The sequence below is a fragment of the Eurypyga helias genome, unplaced genomic scaffold (assembly GCF_000690775.1).
Source record: "Eurypyga helias isolate BGI_N326 unplaced genomic scaffold, ASM69077v1 scaffold42502, whole genome shotgun sequence".
NCBI classification, from domain to species: Eukaryota; Metazoa; Chordata; class Aves; order Eurypygiformes; family Eurypygidae; genus Eurypyga; species Eurypyga helias.
Window position 1 is genome coordinate 17,620 of NW_010238658.1, and position 23,563 is coordinate 41,182.

The following is a 23,563-nucleotide window of genomic DNA, read 5'->3' on the forward strand; positions in this document are numbered from 1 at the left end:
CTTCCACAGACACTGTCAGCTTTCACTGCCTGAAGACACTCAAGGACAGTGCTTAAAACTTCTAGGAAGCAGGATAGACCATATTGTCTCTTATTCATCACCCACATGCTGTAAGGACGTCAATTTTTATGACAGTGCTTTTTGAACTGGCATTCACCCACTAGATCTTATGCCTAGCTCCACATTTCCTTTGGCACCAGGTGTCACAGGAAAATGACACACCCTCTCAGGTACCTCCTCACCTCCAAAATAAATTCTTTTGCAATACACCTGCCACAGCAAGCCATAAACAGACTGTCTTCCTCACAAAAGCAGAAGAGATCCAGAGAAGTAGGATTTTTTTCCTTGCTTTCTGTTCATTTTTTCATTTTTTAATTCTGCCAGCAAGGAGAGAAAGATAAACTGCCTGAGGTGGGACCAGAAGATGCCCACCTGACAGCCTGTCTAGGCACAGCAGGCTGGATGCTAGAACATGAGTTAATAAATACGAATCACGGAAGAAGACTAAAACATGTGTTGTAGGGAAGGCGGGAAGGGGGTAGGAAACTCGTATCTGAAGCAGGTGCTCCTAAAAAGTAGGGAAAAAAAAATATGCTATAGACATAAAAGCCTCCAAAGATGCATTTCTACCCTCATACCTCCATTATTATCTAATTCTATTATTAGATGAGCTATGAATTTCTAGTGCTGTAAATTCACATATAGTAGTTAAATTACAAATGCCTTTTAATTTCCTGCATGGTTTAATGCAGGTTCATTAAAATAACAAAGAGGTTCTTGAGTGACACCTGTACCAACAGCTCATTCACATTTAAATGAAGAAGAAAATGAAATTCTTTTATCGTTTCACTAAGATCTACCAGTCACCCAAATCTATTCAGTTGATTCACCCACTTGCCAACCAAACCTGGTGGAAAAAGAGTTCACAGATCAGGTACCGGAAATTAATTTCAGGACCCTTATCAGGTATTTATATAGAGGCTGTAATCAAAGTGGGACTTGCCTTCTCTCTCCATCTCTGCTAAACAGATCAGAAGGAAATACAATCATCACCAGGAACACACAATTCCCATAAACATTTAAAAAAGCAGGGTACTTATTGAACTAAATAAGAGGAGAGGTCAAGCCTTTGGACATGTCAGAAGGTGAGAGAGAGTTCACACAAGACAGTGGCGCCTTTGCTGCTCAGAAGAGGGAGGAGTGACAGAGGCCAAAGATACCGGATCCCATGAGGAAACAAAGTGATAAAGCAGAAATTAGGTCAGTTTTTAAAATTAAGGTAACAGTGGAGGACAACCAAGCAGAACCTAGGCAATACCTGAGGCCTTGCAGAAGCCTTGGAGTAGTAAACTAACACCACCCTGAGAAATCTGCTGAAATGCAAAACAAGCCAGACCCACATGAGCAAGAAACCTCCAAATCAGATTTTCTTCCACCTGGACTAACAGAAGGCCAGTGCTAGGAAAGTGACATCAATGGGAGTCAGGCAACGACAGACAGCTCATTTCAAGTAACTCTGGATCAAGCTAAAGCAAGAAAAGTTCACTAAAACCAGACCAAGGACATACTAAATGCAACATAAAACTAACTGTCTTGAAAGGTTTTATGCCACTCCCAAGGCTCCTCTTCTTTGCAGGCTGCTCCCCAGGAGCTACATGAGACGAGGCTGGAACACCAGTATATTCCAATTCCCCAGTAGTCAAAACAATTAGTCAGGCTCCTTCCACAGTGCCTAAATAGTTATCAAAAAACAGAATGGTGAAGTTACAGGTCATTTAAATTCTAAACTTGTCCAGCTGCCTCTTTACTATGTGCAACTTAATTTTGAACTGACAGGGTATCTAACCACTGCAAGCACTTACCAAGGGCTGTGATACATCTTCCATAATTAAACATTTTAAACAATGAGAAGTAAAAACCAACAATGACAAAAAACTTAAAACCACCAAACAACAAAAAAAAACCCTCAAAAGACACTAGCTCCACAAAAGCTGTGAAGAACTCAAAGAACTTAATCCCAGAAAACTGTGTGAACATAGGTGGTCTAACTCATTATCTCAAGGGTCCCTTTCACTTTTAAAATCCATGACAGACGGAGCCCAAGAGAGAAAAGAAGGGGGGGGAAGAAAAAAAATCTAGGAAGATGTGTTGAAAGCTTCTAAGTGTTGAAGGCTTACTTAAATTCTGGATGAAAGAAATGGCTTTGATTCCCATCTCTTTTTATAGTGGCAACTCATTTTGAATAGATGCCAATAAAGATTTGCTCCTGCAGAGAAGTCTCTCCCGATCACTGCTTAATTCTTGTTTCCTATGTGCTGTCAAGAGCGAGCGCTTACCTTCTTTCTTCCGAAGTCTACAAGGAAAATACGGAAGAGCAGCAGCACAGAAAACAAGACTGCAGTGACCAGCAAGGAATTTCTAGCAAAACCAGATCTGTAATCAACTGATACATATTTCCACATAGGACACCTAACGTTAGCTGCTCGTTAGCATTTAGGCATGAAGTTAAATCATCCCCAAAAGCACTCCTCTCTCTCAGGTATCCTTGTGCCTGTTCTTACAGTTGTTTTTTGGGACACTGCTTAAGGGAACTCTGACAACGACTTGACTCATGGAGCAGACCTATTCTGTAGCCCTCATTTACTAAGTAACGTAAGACAACCGTGGCTTTGTAGCATTACACTTCACACACAATACACCAGCAAGAATTAATTCCACAGCTGTTGGCAACATTTACAAAAGTCACTTTTGAAAGTCGAAGAATAACGTATCAAATGGTAATCCCTGATGGCACTTACTTCAGAGGTCAAAACCCTGCACCCGACTGATTTGAAGGGGCATAGGTGAGGAGAGGGGATTATGCCACAACGAAATTAGTGAACACGCAAAGAGCCTCATTAACATATAATGACTGTCTCTGTCTTAAATGAATTTCACAGCGTGAGTTCTGCCGTATGCTAACAGAATGACATACTTTTAAAAAATGTGACTGGTTCTGGCTGTACAATTACTTGTGTCCCCAGGTTTTGCTTACTTTGTCAACTTGACCTGCTTACTCTGTAATGAAAAATGAAAAATCTGAGTGGCCAAAATACAATAATCACTTGATACAACTGAAGATTTAATAAAGGGGAAGGGTTGCAGCTGTTTTGAGGAGTCTGTTTCTGTAACTGGGCAAGAAAGGTAGGGCTCTGCATTTCACAAGATGATCCCACAGTGATCATTCCAAAAAATATAAATGCCTTTTTCTATTCTTAAGTGACACCTAGGCAGAAAATGTGTATCAAACGGCAACAATCAGCTATGACTGAAGGAAATTACACACTCCTTATTTTGAGAAGGAATGGAAATTGGAAGGTAAGAGCAGATCTGAAGACACAGCCTTGAGGGCCCACAGCTTCTCCAATTTCAAGATGAAGTTCCTTCTCTCAGCAGGTGACAACAAGCTAAGGCTTATTTATCCAATCCATATGGATTTGTAGTACCTAAAGACAGCTGCTGTTTGTTTCCCACTGGAAAGGGAGATATTTGTGTTCCTCCTCACCTTCTACCTCTAGCATTGACCTATTTCCCTCTATTATTTTTAAGCATCTCTTTACTAAAACAAGCACAAAGAGTATTAGATTCTGGCCACACAATGTATTTGGACTTCCATAATAGAAACAAAGACCTTTAACCCTGCAAACACCAGGATGTGCATCATACTATTAACCTGAACGGCAGCTCAATAGGAACAATCACATTAGTAATACTACCCAAAAGTTGTGGAACAAAGCCTATAGGGAGCACAACAGGAATAAGACCATTTCATGCCACTGGAATCTTTGATTAGACACTACTTTTTATTTCTGTTTCTAACAGAGTTCTTCACTAAAAACTTACAATTGTGCTTCCAAAAAAACTCATCCGTGTTCCATTGGGACCTCCCCCAGTTTCCACTGCTTTGCAATACTCCATGCAATTACAGAAGAACAAAGACCATGCAGCACTTTGGCTGGTCAAAGGATGTAGAATCCTTTTCACTCCAGTCCCCAAGAGATCCCACCACAGATCAGTGGAAAACTTCCGTTTTGTTGTTTCTTCTTCATCTACACCCCTGGGGCTTTGCTGTTTTATGGATATTGGTAGCATGTGTATTCCCTCTCCTACGCTCATGTCTGTGGGCCAGTCTAATCTTGGAAGGAAATAACAAAATGCTTACAAAAGGCATAACACCATGACACTTTCTGCCTCTGAGGGGAACAGACAGAGGGCAGAGGCAAGGGGAGCAACCAGTGTTGTCTGTATGCCCAGGAGAACTTCGTCCCAAGCATGAGACTAAAGAAAACAGCAAGGTGACAAGTAGGTGCTATTACGGATTGCCACAGCTCTTGATGAGGGGCAGGGACAAGCCAAGGCTGAAAACGGTGACTCAACCAAAGCCCAACAGTATGAGGCTATTCTCATTTTGATGTGCATGGAAAAAGGACTTTGTTTGAAGGAACACAGGAACTTTGAATATAGGAATTTCTATCCCTCGAGTACTGTAAGAGATGTTGAAGCTAGGGACAGGTCTCATGCAGCTGCTGGCACAGACCAGCCAGCTGAAAGCTGGCTGAGCTTGAAAGCAGGATTTTTGCCACATGCCAAAACATCAAAGGACTGTTTTCTACTATGGCTTTCAATCCATCCGCCTCCGTAATTTTGCAGGGATGCACACAGACTGTGTAAACTCTGCCACCTGGTTCCATGTAGGTGGATGAGGCATTCTCCCCCATGTACGAGTCTGCACACCCACAAGTTTGCACATCCACTGGGAATGTGAAGGGCATAAGAAATCTGGCCTAAACAATTTGCTTCTGCTGTTTCAGCTCACCCTGTCTTACCATTTGTGTAATTGTGCTGTTCCTCTCAAAGTTTTGTCCAATGACAATAAATTGGGCACAACATGTCTAGGTACCTGCTCTAAACTAGTGACAACCTGGGGCAAACCAACAGGTAGTGAGCATTGTCATTGCATACATCCAGTCATCAGTGAAGTACACCAAAAAGTCCTTCTGGTCACACTTCTTACTGTCCTAAGCAAAGCTACTATCCTGACAGAGATTTAGGACAGTTAAGTATGTCACAAGAGACACTGAAGACTACACCAAATACTGCACACACACAGTTTGTGGCTTTAATATTAAAAAAAATGTCTAAAAGTTCCCAACTGACACACAAGACACATGTTTTAATACACCGTTCTGCTTAACGATTCCACACCACACCTGCTCTGCAGTATATACGAGAGCCGGAAAAGATGAATTATTACTGAGTGGCTAAAAATACTACTTCATTTTGAAAACCGGTCAATGTCAAATATTAAAACTAAAATGAGACTTTAAATGCTGTAACTATGGGTTAAATATTTCAGAGGTGGAGATCCAGCTTGGCTGTCTAGCAAGGCAAATTCAAAATTAATATCCAAGGTAAGTCATCTTTATTATGAATGTGTTGATTTAAACTGATTATTGTGCAGTTCTGTCTAAATACTGGCAATTATTTTCATATTTTACTTATTATTCAAATGGAGAAGTCACAGGAGCAGATTCTATCAAGATAAAAAGAATCCATTAAGTACGGATGGAAGTGACAGAAACATTTCAGGCTCAGAAACATTTTAACTTAGACCTGTCCAGTGTCATTATGGACTCATAAATCTTTGTACCAAGGATCACATTTCTTAGGTGGTGGGTTTTTTTTTTTAAACTTTCTGTCTCCAAAAAACAGTTCAATGATAAGTTTTCATGTTTTAGGATGCTGGGAACCTCAAAAGAAATATAGACAAGTATGGCAATTTCAGAAAGTTTAAGGTACTATAATGCTACCAACAGACAGAGGCAGACAAGGCGCAGTTGGCTCCAGGGGCTCTGGTTACAGCACCGGCATGGCTCCACACTGTGACTGTAAGGTAAGGACTGAGGTGTCAGAAGCAGTGCACTTATCAAGGTCTTGCCTACGGATACAGCTTTTTTAGGTCTCTTCCAAAAGCCCCAGTCCTGCTCTAATCCTTTTAACATAAGGAAGGAAAGAGCAAGAACACCATCCTCAGTAGCATGGTTATCAATGCTTCTTTATCAATAATCTCAAAGTACCATGTAAAATACTGAAAACAGAATAATATAATCACAGAATGGTTTGGGTTGGAAGGGACCTTAAAGGCCATCTAGTTCCAACCCCCCTGCCATGGGCAGGGACACCCTCCACTAGACCAGGTTGCTCCAAGCCTCATCCAGCCTGGCCTTGAACGCTTCCAGGGATGGGGCATCCACAGCTTCTCTAGGCAACCTGTTCCAGTGCCTCACCACCCTCTCTGTGAAGAAATTCTTCCTGATATCTAATCTAAACCTCCCCGCTTTCAATTTAAACCTGTTACCCCTTGTCCTGTCACTACAGGCCCTTGTAAAAAGTCCCCCCCAGCTTCCTTGTAGCCCCTTCAGGTACTGGAAGGTGCTATAAGGTCTCCCCGGGGCCTTCTCTTCTCCAGGCTGAACAAGCCCAATTCTCTCAGACTCGTTTCATAGCAGAGGTGCTCCAGCCCTCTGAGCATCTTCGTGGCCTCCTCTGGACTCGCTCCAACTGGTTAATATCCTCCTTATGTTGGAGGCCCCAGTGCTGGATGCAGTACTCCAGGTGGGGTCTCAGAAGAGCAGAGTAGAGTGGGAGAATCACCCATTTTTACCCCATTGACTATTTACTATAAAGATGACTCAGTATAGTTGTTAAATGTAGTATTCAAGTGATGAAAACGCCTCATATTTTGCCAGTTCTTTCAAATACGAAAGCATTGCTGTGAGGTGCCGTACCAGCAGTAAAAACAGCAACCCTCATTAGCCGCTGAAGACAAAGCTGCCAAAGGGGCTAGTTGTAGAGCAAAAGATGTGCTGGAAAGAAAGGATGGCAGAAGAGTGGCTATTACAGCAAATACTTGCTTCAGAAGCTGTAGTCAGCAAGCAGAAGGATAAAGTTTACCTGAACATCCAACATGAAACATCTGGTACTGTATGCTGTTTGCAGGTGAGATAGTGCATGACATGAACACAAAACTCTTAATGCCTTCAGAATACTGAAATTCAGTTTCAGAAGCACTAGTTCTCAATTCTCTAAGACCAGTAATGTGACAGATTAAAACTGTAAATTCTTAGTAAGTGCATACAGGCAATTAACCTCTGCTGAACAGCTATCATCTTTCACTCTCGTATCTTTTGGCCTGCAAATAATTTTGACAAGCTGATCCTTACAAAGCTACAAGTAGGAGAGGATGAGACCACTTCTCGAGCATTTTGCAATAAGGTAAATTTGTTATTTTCCACCATTTTCAGACATACACTCTAATTACTGTACTTCAAACTGCACATAAAATTGGACCTCCTACTTAGTTTCCAAACATTAAAAGCCTGAAGTGAAAGCCAAGAGAAGACGAGAGTCAGGCCTTTAAAGACAATAATGAAGTTATGCAAGGACAACCATCTTCAGCTTGCCATTAAGAATCTCGCATATAAAATTCAGTTGCTATAAAGCCATCACAGATCGAATCTTCTATCAGTACACTTGCTGATCATTGCTGAAGAGAAACTGCATTTACCTTATTCTAATGTACAGACACTGCAGTGTCTAGAAACTACTCAGAACTCTAATCTGCTAGAGGCTACCAGGGAGAGTTTGATCCTTTGATCCCAGGACAACAGGCAGACATTAAAATTTACTTTTGTCCTGTTATTGCGTAATTGAATATTGCCTTCCTTCTGTGGGCCACTTGTCTTGCTAACCTCACAATCTGCCATTTCCTACCAGTTCTGTACATTTAACAAGCAGGAGCGCTCCTGAATCCCAGCCACATAAACACATTGCAAGGCTTCAGTAACAGAGTAGAGCCCAAATCCAAAGCCAAGGAAGAGACCTTGGTAATGTCACTTAGATATACAGCAGCGATTTGTCTGCCAAGAAGCAACTGATAATGATTATTTCCTTTAAACAAGCCACGCTGACACTACTATATTCTTTCTACTCCCTCTGAATACATTCAGTGAGCTGTGACATTCCCTTTTTCCCATCACCATAACAGTAATCAGGGGCAGTGCCACAATTACATCAAGGGAGTCTCTGAAGTTCTTCTGTTAGGTCTTACCACCTACCATTTGTATGGTAACCAGTGGCTAAGCCAGAGACAAATTTTGCTCTTGGATCTACAACATTACTTGAATTTCTACTTGTACAACAGAATTCAGCTGTTGGCTTCTAAACCTGGTAAAAGGAGCAACACCGCTCTGGGAGCCTGACCTTGGCTGCTGGAGGTTTGGCACCCAGCATACACACCTTGAGTAGAGGCATGGCAGCTCGGCATCGTGCAGTTTTCATGTTCTTTAGGAAATGAGATTCATCCTGAAACAAAACAAGCATGAAAGTGAAGACAGTTCTGATCTACAGTCCAACTGCAGGCTACAGAACAAATTCCCAGTATTCTCAGCTATCTAATATTACAAGCCTATCATCCCAGAGGATTGTTCAAGCACTAGGAGTCACATCATATTCCAAATGAAAAGAGCATGGAGAGTAGCAGGCTTCCTACATTCAAACCTGCAGCTGCAAGCAAATGGAACAGAAATCAAACCTTAAAGCTATGAATCTCAAATGACCACTAACAAGTGAGCAGAGAGGGCTGGAGCGGGAAGGAGAAAGAGGAACATTATTTCCACCACTGATACTCATTTGCCCCTCTGCGTCCTTTAAATGCAGCAAACATAGGAGGCCTATACAGTGCCACTTCCCTAAATAAGGGGTTAATGAAAACAATAAGGAAAAAAAGAAATCTAATTAGGATCCAACTGTTCTGCTGATAGGTCTCACCAGGTGGATAATAGCCTCCTACTTGAGACATCACCCCCAAACAGGCTTCATTTCTACTGCTGCAGCAAGGCAGAACTTAGACACAAAAAGTAATCGGTGCCCTCCAAGGGTACATTCTCATCCTTCCACATGTGGATGAGCAAGCAACCACGCATGCAAAGACAATACAACTGCTTAGCCTCTCAGGCACAGCCTTCGCCCTCGTGATTAACAAATACGCTACATTAATGTTCCCAGCCATCAAAAGAAGATTAGGAATAAAATTAGGGAACTCAGCACTCAGGAGGACTACTCTCAGCTGTAAAAACATATACAGGGTCCAAATTTGAACATATAAACACACAGAAAGAACACCTACCACCTCAGGCCTCGTACAAGGTTCCAGAGCAGTAGCCCTAGAGTCCAAGTCCCTTTACTCCAAGCACCAGCATACACAAGTAACGATCTGCATTTCCACTCTGACAGAATGCCTTGTCAGAGAGTGAGCAGGTGAAAAACAAAAAAAGAAAAAAATAAATTCCTTCACGAGTAGTTTGGTCTCCAAAGAACCATCTTTCCCACATTCCCATCTGATGCTAAGAAACAAAAGGATTATTATGTTCCAATTGTCAGGATCTTAGGGACAGGTGCATATGTGTGCTGAAAACTAGACTGAGAACATCAAACACTCATAGTAAGCTATGTACACACTTCTGGTCTCTATTGATCCAAGCTGGATTTGAAACACTTGATGTTTTGAATTTTTAGTAATGGAAACCTAGAAGAATGCCTTTTACCATGGCTTTGTAAAAGGTTAAAAAATGGATTTCCAAGTAATTCACAAAAGAAATGATACAAGTGATCAAAGAAGGCTTAATGCAGATTGTCAGTGGAACACAAGCAAAGTGAGATTTTTTGATGCTTTACCCACATAGAGGTCATCTGGTTTACTGGATAAACACTAATACCACCCTGAAGTCCAATCCCCTTAAAAAGATACAATTCCAAGACTATCGCCCTGACACACAACATTAAACACCTTTCTCTCCAGCAGAGGACATGCCCAACCACAACGAAATCAGAGTGGCACTATAACCAGTAAGAGAGAAAACACAGCCTCAGGAATCAAAAAGGAATTAAACTCAACTAGCAATCTCAGAAGGCTTCAGAGAAAATTCCTGCTTCTACTCATGAAGAGAGCTGTGATCACAGCCACAATTACAAGATAAATAAGACCCACTTCACACTTCTCTGCTGTACAACACAAAGGTTACCCCATTTGCAGCATGCAATTAACTTCAAAATTTTAGTGTACCACTTACAATAATAACTACTTGGAAAGTGCTCTTAAGTTGCTTGTCCATCTTGCTGAGGAGGTCAAAGCTGATGATGTTTATCAAGCCTGCTGTTAGGCTGTCTTTGCCAGTCACTATGACCTTGGTGCTACCTGGACTCAAGGATGGAAGCCACCTGTGAAATGCCTGGAGGAAGAGGAAAGCAATTAATTGCATTCTGGTGCTTATGTTCTCTGTTGGGATCCCAAAGCACTTCACAGAGCATTCTCATCAATGCTTAGAACATGGAGCCACCCACCCACCAGCAGACATCAGCTGGGAGCACAGTAGGGGTAAGGAGCCTTCCCCAAGGCAACAACCCTAGTAACAGGGTGCAGATCAAGAACAGAACACAGGCTCTAAGGCCAAATCTGTATTTCACAGTTAGGAAAGCTCAAACATGCTGTATTCTTGCTTCTTATTGCAGAAAAAAAATGATCTGTAGTATAAATGTTCATAACCTCCTGACAGTGTTACCAGCTATGCTCAGAGCCAGAGAATGCAGTGACCACCACTGACAGGGAAATTCAGTTTTCCAACAAAACAGGAAACCTCAGGCTGTGAAACACAAATTTCTAAGCAGTAAACATCTCTCACTACAGCAATGTTTAATCCACAGTGAGGATGAAGTACAACTCATCCAGACCAACAAAAACTCTTCCACTACCTCTCCTTTTTAAAATATCTAGAAAAAAACAAACAAAATAAATCACAGAATCACATAATGGTTTGGGTTGGAAGGGACCTTAAAGATGTAGTTCCAACCTTCCCGTCATGGGCAAGAACACCTACTAGTCAGGTTGCTCAAAGCCCCATCCAACCTGGCTTTGAACACTTCCAGGGAGGGGGCACCCACAGCTTCTCTGGGCAACCTGTTCCAGTGCCTCACCCCGTCACCTCAGAAACACCTCCCTCAACCTGCTGGTCACACTTCTTTTGATGTGGCCCAGGATACAGCGGGTCGCACTGCTGGACATGAAAACATACCAAGAGGCTCTAACAACCCAGTTATAGCACATAAACGGCAAATCCCAATCAGTACACTTCTCATCAATGCAACATTCCATGGAAAGCTAAACTCCCACCCCCCTCCTTGCTCAGGCATGAAATTGCTGACCTAAAACCTCTGGCTCACCACCTTCCCACAGTGAACATTTCACCACCCTACAGCAACCCAAGAGCCTCAGCGTACAAGCCAGGACAGTCATTTATTTCAAGATACATTTCCCAACCATACAAGCTTTCCTGGGCTTCTGATCAACATTAATAAAGGACGCAGAGAAGTCAGCAGCATACAGTGGACAGGACAGAGGTGTATTATGACAGACACATTGATGATGAGAACGGAGCCTCTTGGACAGGGCAAAGAATCCCAGCATCTGGGCTACTACTGCAGCCAAGGGACTGGCAAATACTGCGATGCAGGGCTTGAGTACAACAGGCAATCACTTGAATGCAACTATTTTTTTGACACTGATGAGTGAAATGTCCCCTTGGAACCATATGACTTGCAGGAATAAAGTTAACAGAGGGTCAAAGGAGATACTTTCTCTACATCTCCCTCTTTCCAACAGACTAGCTGGACCACAAAAAAAACCCTGGCCAATAAAAGAAAATAAGCATATACCATACAGTCAATGCCAAGTGATTTCCCCCCACCTCCAGTTTCTAAACGAATACAATTTTAAGTTTCTTCCCTTTAATATACATATTTTCAAAATTTTAAACCGTAGAGCGCAACACAGCATAACCATCACACACACCCTCTAGTGACTACCTGCACATGCCCAAGCTCACAGTACCTCTGCCCACGTAAACCTCACGGAAGAAGGAGTCACCACCAGCAAGGGCCATTCCTTTTGGTAATAGGCAGCAATGCAGATCGCCTGGATGGTCTTGCCCAAGCCCATGTCATCCGCAAGAAGTAAACGTCCCTCTCTTGAAACTGCAAAGCTTTGGAAGGTAGAGAAGGGAAGTAAGAGTCAAGAAATGGGTTATCATCTGTCCTGGCAGCCAAGATGAGCACAACTCATCACCAAGCCTATAATGTGGATCACCTGGTAGAGATCTGGGTTCTTCAGTAAACCTGGCTCTTCTCCCATACTCTTAGCACAAGTGAGGAACTCTCACAAATCTCTCAAAGCTTGAAGCTACTGAACAAAGTGGTTCAGACCAGCCCTTAGAGACTTTGATTTCATATGAGGAGTAGTATCAAGACCTTACAATTATTTAGAGCACATTCTTTCCATGATATTACTCACGTTCTGTCCCAGAGTTCATCCTGCCTGAGCTAAGAAAATACTAACAATGCTACTTTAACACCAGTAAGTACAGACTTCCCTGGATTGCATCTTGAAGTCAGTAACTAATAGGCATATATGATGAGGACAAGGACATTTAAAAGTTTATCTCTACATACAATTAGTAATTTTAAATCTTTCAGGGCCTGGGTCCCATTTCCTGGCACTTTCCCATGCATAGTTAATATTTAAAAAACAAGGAAAGAGGTGCACTTTGAGGAAAAATAAAGAAAAAAATGACCTTACAAAATAAATAAATTTAAAAAATCATATGACAATTAGGCACATACTGAATCACAAGAGGGAGATCAGAGATGTATCATTTGAACAATTTTATGAGACTAGCAAAATGCTACTTTCCTCCTGACTCATGATGAAGAATTCTAGATAGAAACAGAATAGATGTGTCACTCTAAAAAAACCCCAACAACCCATAAAAATAAAAAGCAACAAAACAAACTATACCATACCAAACAACCAAGAGCCCAGAGTGCCCACTTGGAAGAAATGTGGAGCCCTCCATGGAAAAAAATGCAGCCTGGACACTAATATGAAGTACACAATTCTAAGCAAGGACTAGCTGTTAGCAGCACGCAAAAAGGACATACTTCACACCTTCCCGCTGAAAGGGCATGAGGCTCGTCACAATTTCGGAGTCCACTACTGAAAGGTCAGCATCAGGAATGTCTGTCTGTGATGTAGATCTCTGTATTTGAGCAGCAAAGGCTTTTATTACTGCCTCGGGCAGTGGCTCCACTTCTACTGACGCAAGGCTCTGTAACATTTCCACTGCAAAGAACGGATCAGTTTATTATCAGAAGTGGCAACGTATACAAAACTTACATGACAGGTATCAGAGCACAACCCTCAAAGTCATCAACAATATTATTTCCTACCCTGAAACAGGTCAGGAAAGCACTGCATCATGCACAGGTGTTGGCCTGGCCTCGTCCCTGAAGTCTATTTCAGAACAACATGATGAATCCCACCTCCTCCCCTCGTATTTAGACTTGGAAAGTCTGATGCCATCATTCAGAGATGATTGCTACTAATACAGCTGGAGCTGGATTACTCATACTGAGGGCATCTTAGGGCACACTTTACTCAGAAATAAAAGTATGGATTTGAACAAAAGAGCCTCTGAAGCTTAGACGGCAGGGGCATCTTCATCTTGGGATTCTGCATTAAACACCTCTGAGCTCTCAATCCCTGAGTGATCAGGAGTGACCTGATACACAGTTACCTCAAGAAGATCACACATCTTCAGCTTTGAAAACTCCCTTCTCCTGTTCCCCAAATTCACATAGGCTTGGCTCTGTCTCAAATTTATCACCCCTTGTTTACCATGTTTGGAAAAGAAAACAAGGAAGCACCCCAAGACTCAGAAACTGCTGTTGTACCACCCTCAGCAGCACTCTGACAGCCACCCTTCAGTGACATGGTACCGACAGCAACTCCCTGCTCAGCCAGTGTCCACTGCTGTTCTCCTGGACAGAACCAGCTTGCAGGCCAGAACCAGGCCACAGGCAGCCACTTGAGTCTCTCACCTCTACAGATGTTTCACCCATGAACCCTTCTCAGTTTCACCTGCAGCTTCCCAGTGGAACTAAAGGGATCCCCAGCCTCCATTATGCAAAGACCTTGGGCCTTTATCTTTTCAACCCATGCATCACAACAAGCAAAGCCTCAGCCAGGACAACTCTCCTCTTAGATAACCTTATTTCAGCCCCCTCCAGCAGCATCTCTATCCCATCCCAAAATGATAAAGTATTTCTTTTTAGTCCAACAGTAAGGTTCTAAGAAAACAAATACCAGTTTAAACATGCAGTGAGCTGGGACCAGGAAAACGTCTTTAGTGATCGATCTCTGACCATTGACTAGAGAAACAGAGGACACGTGTACACTAGGAACACAATGCATGTGCCCAGATCCTTTACTGCAGGAAGCGTATTTTTTTTATTTAGAGGTTGTTTTTTATACAAAGACAGGAAGACGTACAACAACTCTGTTTGCAAAAATAACCAGAGCTACACAAACTGAAATAAGAACTCACTCCACCAGCAGTAAATGCACCTCCAGAATTCAGTTAGGTATTTTCATTTCAGTTATCTGCAAGAGGAAAGCAGGAGAATGGACCCCTGCCATCTGAAGGGGGAAAGCAATTCCAAGAAATACACATATGAAAAGATTTCCATTTGTGGTTGGGCAATGACCAAACTTTTTAAACTCTCGGGTTTAATTTATACTTCTTCAATAGCAGGAACTCGCTCCACCCGAAGTACAGCACAAGCTAGCTTGTTATTACACTCACAGACTGAGCTATGTGTTAGCATAATTGCTACAATTTTCTCACTGATAATTCTGTTGCTATTGTTCTGTACATGAGCTGGGAGAGTGATTAAGATATATCTGCCACCAGCATGATTCATCCAACAGACATTTTTTACTGAAGTGACCTTTATATAAAGATGACTGAGCAACTAGGCAAAGAGACAGTAACCTCCACAAACAGTTCCCAGCTAACAGATCTCTCTGCTGGAAATGGCAACCAGCCTTTCAGAATTATTTTCTTTTTTTTTTTATTTTGACGTAGGTAAGTGAACAGGCACAAAGCAAAGGCTGTTCCTCAAAAAGGCACGTGCTGGAAGCTTCAAATGCCCTCATAAATTGCACCCTGCATGAACATTTACAGAGATTTTTATTTTTTTTTTTTTTTTTTACTTTCCTTAAATCTGTGGGATTCTGAACACTTCATGCAATGTACCCAAATGCCAGCCAGCGTGGCTGAGCGCGACAGCCTGGGATACAATGCGTTTGCTCAGACTGCCTCGCATGAGCTGCCGGATCAGGCCCTTCGCACGTACAAAACGCCCTTTTAGCAAACTGAAAGGGATCTTCAGCTCTCACTAAAGTCAGGGCCTGTCAACATCCCAACCCTGGAGATTCATAGTGGTCTCCCCCAAGACACGATCACTTGTTTTCACGTTCTGACATTCCTACAAAGCCCCACAACTTGGCTTTCAGCCCTACAACCATTACTAATTTTATTAAGACATGCATCATAGGACCATGCAGATACTCAATTATTAAACGTGCTCCAGTATCCCATGGAAGCAGAAGCCATGCTGGAGAAAAACAACCCCGAGCAACAGCATTTCAGCTCTGAAACATTCAGTCGCGCTTTCTAAGGATGTGCATAGAGCACCTTGCTTATTATTAACTTTCTGAAGCTTACCCCAGTCAAATTCCACAGCCACATACCTTCACACAAGTACCAAGGCAAACACAGCAAGCCGACTAGGATGACAGATAATGCTACTACTTAGGACTTGCATAATGCTGTTCACCTCAAAGCACTCTATAAACTTAGCTAAACACAAAAATCTAAGCAGCAGATGTGTTAGGAACATGCTGCTGAGAATGGATTATTCTACAAACTGTCATCTAATTTTTAAAAAACCCAACAAACCCAAACCACAGCTCTACATTTCTGTTCAGTGAGTCACAGTTTCACCAGCATCACACAGATACATAAGGGCAGGAGTCTACTGCTCAACTTCTACCACGAAATGAACACTGTAGTGACACTATGTGCTTAAGTTCCACTTGCAAGGGAAAATACGATGCTCTCAAAGATTTTTTGGCTCAGCTGTCTTACGTATCCATCAACCAGCACCAAAGCATTTTAGTAGAATAGAAAATTCTGCTTCAAGCAGATCTGCACAGTTCTGCAACAGAAACAAGCAGCTCCTCTTATTTGCCTCAAAATCAACTCAGCTACGAAAGCAACCTGAATTCTAACGTGCCTTGTACGCCAATTAAAAAACTTAACCATTTTGTGCTGCCTGCAAAGCCATTACTACTGGTAGTAACAAGAGGCTGAACAGAAACAGGCAGACAGTCACAGCCCAGACTGTAACTGTGGATGAACTGGTTGTTGCAGAAATCATCAGTTGACTTGAAAACCTAGTGCTCTGACCTGAAAAACAAAGTTTGCCGGGTGTGAAATGAAATAGCACAACACCATGCACACGACTGAGATCCTGTAGCGAATTAAAACAAAAGAACTGGAAGTAAAATAACCTGCTGCCTGTTTGTTTCCTAGGCAAGGGGCGGCTGTACCAGCTTCTGAATTGACATACACACAAAAGGAAGCAAGGTGGACTGGCACTGAGGACAAGGGGAGCACAGCTAGATGTGCACAGAAATTCCATGCAGGGTCCGACAGAACAGAGTCACCCTCCCAACGGGCCACTAAAGGACTGCCATGAATAACACACAGTTCTGAGTCTGGGGGAACAGTGTAAATACCTGACAAAACAGGAAGACACCTGCTTCATAGTCTGTTAGTAACTTATCTCCCCAGAATGAAAAGGCTTAGCCCACAAAATGAAGTTAGAATTCATTTGCCTCTCTAGAAAATAGCCCTAGTCAGAAAAACAGCTACTCACTCAGTTTGGGATAGTCCTCCAGCAGGAAACTCCACTTTCTGGTGTTCATATCTGCAATAGTTACAACAAATAGTCTAAGTTTCTTTTAAAAAAGTCTGAATTCTCTGTCTGTAAGGACATGGCTATCCATCCATATCCTCTGCATTTCAGAACTGCTTTAAAAGAATTCTTACCTCGTCCAGCAATCGACTGTTTTCACGTTAAGCAAACAGGTTGAAGAAGGCTAAAAAGTATGAGCACACATCTAGAAGTGATGATATCCCTGCAGCAAGCCAAGGTCAGCTTCCCTAATGAACCACCGTAAGGACCCCACCTACTCAAGGATTTTGGGAACCACTTTCTCTTCACTGTAAGAAGGGATTAAGAATGTGCATGGAAGCTCCTATTTGTTAACCAACAGACAGACGTTGGTCAGTAGCACAGTAACTTCCAGTTGTACCTCTGTACCCTACAGAGAGGATGTGCTCAGGATGGTGCAGAGGAAATTCTCCAATCCATCAATGTCCAAAATGTAACATGAAAGCCAGACTTATGGGGCACATTCATTCCTGGGTAGCACTGCAACTTCCCTGCAACTTCCAGGGAAGGTCAGAATGAATCCCAAGCCTGCTGAAGACAAAACGACCCAAATAGGGCCCTGCCCGAAGAACGAGCACTCCAGAATTAGTTCCCTATGTTGTCACTGACCTGCTGGGACACTGCACAGGTCCCCTCATCACTCTGTGCCTCACTCCCACCTTACTGCTGGTATTTACCATTGAAATCTGAATGCCAACATAAAAAGCGCTCTACAGTACCACTTGCTTCAAAAACATCAGTAAAGCTATTGGTAAACTCAATCTTCTCAGGCAGTTGCAGCCATTATATGCTACAGTAAAGCAGCAGAAATATGAGAATGTCCAACTACATTTGATAATAAAGACAAGAACTTATGCATGGCCTCCATGCTGCTGGTAAATTATCAGCACATCCCTTCTCAGTAGTAGATGTAATCATGCAGAGTCCTGAAATATCCCCTCAGCTAACGGGCCCAGAAGAGGGCATGTGCTGGCATGGAGTAAAGTGCACTGATACAGCACTATACCAGAACTACAGGAGCTCTTAAAATCTTCACCAAAACACATGCTCTCGGGCTGTTTCAGAGGGATGTGCTCTCACAACCTCTCTCCCCTGAAGCACTCACAGCACTCCAAGAGCAGTCCCAACTACACTGTCAGAACAGAGCAGAAATAACGACTCACCGTAATTTCTGGAATCCATCTGTTTGAATACTCCAATCACTTCCACGGAATACCCAATATCAACCTCAAACCGCAAGCGAGATATCAGCACGCACTTCCCTTTGACAAGAGCTGAGGGTTTCTTCCAGTTCTTACACATCTTCAAGAGGGATTTCACATTAACCTGTCCGCCAACGAAATGAGAGCCTGATGCCAAGCCAACTGCATTTTCTCCTTCCAGTGGTACCAGAATTACTGATGAAAGTTGATTTGCTGCCTCCACTAGGGAAAAAAGCATGAGATACAGAGAAAAGAATTAGTAACAAAGAACTAAAGATGCACAGGATGCTTTGGGAAGAGAAGGGGCAAGAAGATGACAAACAAACCATGCAGTTTAAAAGGAACAATGATTCCCTGCTTTCACTCACAGGGACAAAGAATAGAGCGTGTGATGTCCTGGAAGAGCAGGTTGGTAAGATTTTCCACAGAGAATACAGCAGTGGCAGTGGGAACATGTGACAGTAGGTGAAGAAAGGCCTGTCCAGCACTGTCACTGCATTAAGCTCCCTCTGCCAGCAAATCCAAAACGTGGCCAGGGCAGGCAATCTGCAGAACCACATTCAGCAGTCAACTGCATACATTCATACAGCGTTTTCACTTCCAAAGTTGCAGGGACAGGGGCATGCTGATCAACATTGTATGTGCCTGAAAAGATGAGAACGTATTTCTGCAAACAGCAAAGGAAAAAGATCTAAAAATATCTGCCTCATGTCAATGTCTGATACGCAATCCCATCTAGGAGGAATGTTGTATATTCCCAATACTGTAGGAAGCGTTTATAGGAAGGAATCCAGTCCAAACCTCCAAATGTCCTTTGTTACAATTTAGGTCCATCACCCTTTACTCCACGGTGTCTTACAGTTAGACTTCTACTTCCCCTCAGCCACCTGCACTATCTTACTATCACTAGCAACCTCCTCTGTCGTGGTGCCAGGGTACTGGGGGGACAAGGGACACAGAATTTTACAGCCGTCAGCCTGAGACCACACCTATCCACACAAATAAACGTCCCACTTTTCCCTGTGTGTTTCTGCCACACTATAGCTATGTGTTGCCTTTATTATCACAGCTGAACCATGATGGTTAAGGAACAAGAACCATTTTTCTTGTATTTATACAGAACTAAAATAATTAATTTCATCCCTAAGACTCCAGCTCATAGGTACCACAGCAACGCACGGATTCACTAGCACCTCCAGAGTCCATTAAACCCACGAGCAGGAGAACACTAAGCATATTCTGTCTCCACATATTTGTAAAGAGAGGCAAGCTCTCCAGTCCAGTAGCTGTTCGCAGTGAGCTCAGGTGAATCTAGTCCCTATGAGGCAAATCACGATCCACCCTGCTTCTTTTTAAATAGTCCAGCTTATTGATATGCAACAACGTAAACAAATCCAAGTTCAGTGGTTAAGATTTGAAAAGGGAAAAAGTGGAGAAAGAAAAGAAATTCAGACATGTTCTTCTTAACCAGTTAGTAAGCCAGTGGGATTTCATCCAACTTTATTTTTAAAAACAGACTTCCAGAATAAACCCAAGCATTTGAGATTTCTACTCCAAAGAAAAAGTTTAAGAGCCTCAAGTGAACGTAGTTTTTAAAGCAGAAAACTAAGAAACCACCAATTTAGACTCTTCTCCTCCCAACACACTGAGCAAGAGCCCAGATGCTACTGTTCTAGCATTACTCAGTTAGAGCTCATCTCTACAACTAACACTGAAAGACATTGAAAAAAACTCAACCAACGCACACCCAACCATATTTTACTTTTTTTTTTTTCCCCAATATTTGTTTCTAGGCTTGACTGCAATTTAAGATATAGTACAAAGAAAGACAGGACATCATTTAGAAGAACAAAATTAACAGTGGGAAGTTTTAAAATGACTGTTTCTACACTTACAAGACTTCAAACCAAGGCCCTTTTAATTCCCTTTCCTCAGGGTATTTTTTCCCCTGCTGGGGTTGCCCAATGTTGATCACATATTGCCTTCACCTGTCAACAGGAACTTCCACCAAGAACTCATATTTGATAGCTTTAAGGAAAAAAAGCTTGATTTCTAAAAACCATCCTCTTCTTCTGCAAGCTCCTTGAGACTCTGCTCTCATCTGTACTTGATACACTTCAAGCAAACCAGCAGCATTTAAATTATAAATGTGTGGCAACCCACATGGGAAGCTAAAATACCAGCACTCAACTGTGGGCTTTTCAATGCTCAACACAGGCCTAATACTGTTCCCACTGAAATCAATAGTGATTTATCACTCACTTCAATACAATGTGCTTTTGAAAAGCTTACCTGAAGTGTTTGCCTCTATCATCTCTCAATCTTTCCAGAACAAAATGACAGGAGAGGAAAAAAAGATAAAGCCATTCTTGTTATGCCAAAAAAAGGCAAATCCATTTTCAGTCTCACTCAAAGCCCTAGAGAATTATTACCCTTTTTCCTTTTCCGACACAAAAAATTAACAGGAAAAAATGTTAAAAAAAAAAAAGCACTGTTTAAAAAAACCCTACATGAGCAGACCTAGAAATTAAGCATTAGCCAGTGGAACACACTTAGTTCTAAATACAGATTCATATGAATTACCTGTACAGCAGACACTTTTCCTATGATAAGCCTTGTTGGTTGCTGAAAATTTCAGCAACGGCAAAAAAACTTAAACTTATGCTTGGCATTTGGATTATGTGAAAAAGCAAGTTATTTCTAATCAACAACAAAGTGTCAGAAAAGCGTTATGAGGTAGATGCCTGAGAGATGGGCGTTATGTTTAAGTAGCACTACATTTATTACGCCAGACAATAACAAAGCTAAATAATAATTATGGAAGGCAGGGGAAGAGGAGGTCAAGACTTGGATTCTTTTTCATCATTCAACAGCCCATTTACTTACTGAAACTGCTATAATCCTCCAGGCTGAAATTCCATTTTTTCATAACAGGATCTACAATAGGACAGATTATGAATTATTTAGGATAGAAAAAAGTGGTGTTGCAAAATGTTCATGCAGGGCAAGAGCAAATTGAATCTACTCATGCAAACTTTTTTGACACACACCTGAAAAACAGTACGCCCAAGTTTACAGCTAGATGACACCAAAAAAACATTGGGCATATCTATACTAAGACAAAAAGAATGCAGCAGCTAGTCACAAGGAGTAGCAACACAGGGGAGGAAACAAAAGTAGAATATAACAAATAAAAGCTGGGAGAAAAGATCAGAAGCAAGCCAAAAGGTGGAGACTCCACGACACTCCGTAACCCAGTTAACAGAATCGGCTCATCGACTCTGAACTACAGTCGAAGTGACCCATTTTCCCATACCAATTTACAAATAACTTCTCTTCCTTCACTCCCAAAAGACTCTGACCAGCTGTTGTCACTAAACTTCTTGGAGTATTGTTCATAAAGCAGGGCTTCTGATTTCTTGGCTAAATCCAAGCTTAAGCTATTTATGCCCAGAATTTCTTTCCAATTTCATCTGTCTTTACTTTTCCAATCCCCCATTAATACACACATTCTGCCCCAGTAATAGCTGCACTGCGAACAGCATATAGCAACTACAGCTCCAGCAGATGCTGAAACTTCAATCCAACATAAAACAGTTAACAGCAAACAATTCTTACCATAGTTTTTGCTTGGTATCTTCTTAAACACAGCAATGAGTTCAGCATTATACCCTATTTCGACCTGGAATCGCTCTTCCCCGTATTTTACGCATTTTCCTTTTGAAACACTATTTGCTTTCTTGCAAGAGGCAGCTTCAAAGGTAAAGCCTGCACCAGCAGAGCTGGTCAGCTTCTGCATCCTACCACTGGCCTGAGACGCACCACCTTGCCCTTCTCTTTCCACTGGTCTGCTTGTGTTTATCAGCATTTCTGCATCACTTGGGGTAGCGCTGCTTGGTGGAAAAACATGTGTTATGGCAGATTTGTTCTGACTTTGTAAATCTTTACTGCCGTCAGGGTGCCCATCATCAATTAATCTAGGATGAGATGGTTCTCCAGGGTTTTTGAAAGCTGGGTAGCACTGGGGCTGCTGGAACGTACCCAGACTAATTAAAGCTTGTTGTCTGTGTTCCTGACCACCAGCATCCACGCAATGTTTATGGGGATAACTCAGAGAATTTGGGATCATTGTAGGGAACTGCTTAATGCCACTTGCTTGTTCCGAGTCCTCCGAACAATTCTTTTGTTGCTCTCCGTGTGAGCCAGCCATCTGTTGGTTTGCAGTGTAACGATTATAATCTTTCTGAAGATAGCTCTTCTGCTCCGCAGGACTGTTTGTATTCTGTTGGTGCTGGCTAATGATCCTGACATGATTTTTATCTTCTTTCAAGTTTCTCCAATTGCCTGGACTCTGTTCTTTCACCTGAGGGCTAGTGACCCCCACCTGCCCACCTCTCTGGGCTGCTAGCCTCTCTGCTCTCCTAGCCAAAGCCTTCTGGCGGTTCTCTTCAATTCTTCTCTTTTGTTCCTCTGTAAGGCCTGATGACATCTTCAACAAATCAAATAATAAATCTGAATCAAAACTGCATCGAGAGTTAATCACAGAGGCACCAGCTTCTTCACAGAAATGGAGGCCAATCTACAAAAAAAGCCACAACCAGTAAAAAGAGACAGAAAGTTTCAAATCTGTTACACCAAAAAATGCTTATTCCAGTATTCTTAGTGACTGAGTATCACTGTAACTGATCCTACACAAAAACTTAGTAGTACAGCAAGCTGTCAGACCAATACTGAGCCACTACCAGCAAGCCCTAGCCCACTGCTGGGGCTTTGCATGCCTGTCCTACATAGACAAACTATATGGAAAAAAGAAAAAATCCCTATTCCATACAGTTCTGACCACTATTCTCTGAAAAGCCCAGCAGAACTGAAAAACAGCCGAGCACAGGGTCACCCTGCAAGGGCAAAAGCAGTCTTGTGTGGAAGCATTTTACATTTCTGGTACCTAACAGCAAAGACGGGATGTCACCCGCTCTTTCTTCATCACCTTCCAGTTCTCGGGCTTCTCAAAGCACGTAGGAGATACACACTGAACGCCAAAGGGCAGAGTTGGCTGCTGCCTTGCGAAAGGTCCACTCGCAGGTCAAGGACCTCCTGATAAAAGCCAGGACCTGGCTCCATCTCCCAGGAACTGGCCTCACTCCATCTACTCCCTACCTCATGCCCCGGGGGCTACCCACTTGGTCCAAAGACCTACCTTCCTCACCACCCCGTAAGAAGCGAGACTCGCTCCCTTGCCCTGCTCCTCTCCCAAGCACAAAGCTCCCCCGTCCCAACTCCACTGAGGTCCCGGCCCCCAGGCCGCAGACTTAGATCCCGCGCCGCACCGCGCCGCCCCGCACTGCCGGGGC

The 23,563-nt window shown here is 42.6% G+C and overlaps 1 protein-coding gene across 1 annotated transcript in view; it reads right to left on the reverse strand.

Moving 5' to 3' along the window:
* Positions 1–22,701, reverse strand: part of SMARCAL1 (SWI/SNF related, matrix associated, actin dependent regulator of chromatin, subfamily a-like 1) — a 35,131-nt gene extending 12,430 nt beyond the window's left edge. The window contains exons 1-8 of the mRNA XM_010147920.1: positions 21,831–22,701; positions 21,099–21,149; positions 18,174–18,434; positions 16,933–16,983; positions 13,090–13,270; positions 11,984–12,134; positions 10,170–10,328; positions 8,338–8,403 (exon numbers count right to left, since the gene is read on the reverse strand). Of these exons, the coding sequence (XP_010146222.1) occupies positions 8,338–8,403; positions 10,170–10,328; positions 11,984–12,134; positions 13,090–13,270; positions 16,933–16,983; positions 18,174–18,434; positions 21,099–21,149; positions 21,831–22,701 (1,791 nt within the window). The remainder of the gene's footprint in view (positions 1–8,337; positions 8,404–10,169; positions 10,329–11,983; positions 12,135–13,089; positions 13,271–16,932; positions 16,984–18,173; positions 18,435–21,098; positions 21,150–21,830) is intronic.
* Between the last annotated feature and the right edge of the window lie 862 nt (positions 22,702–23,563).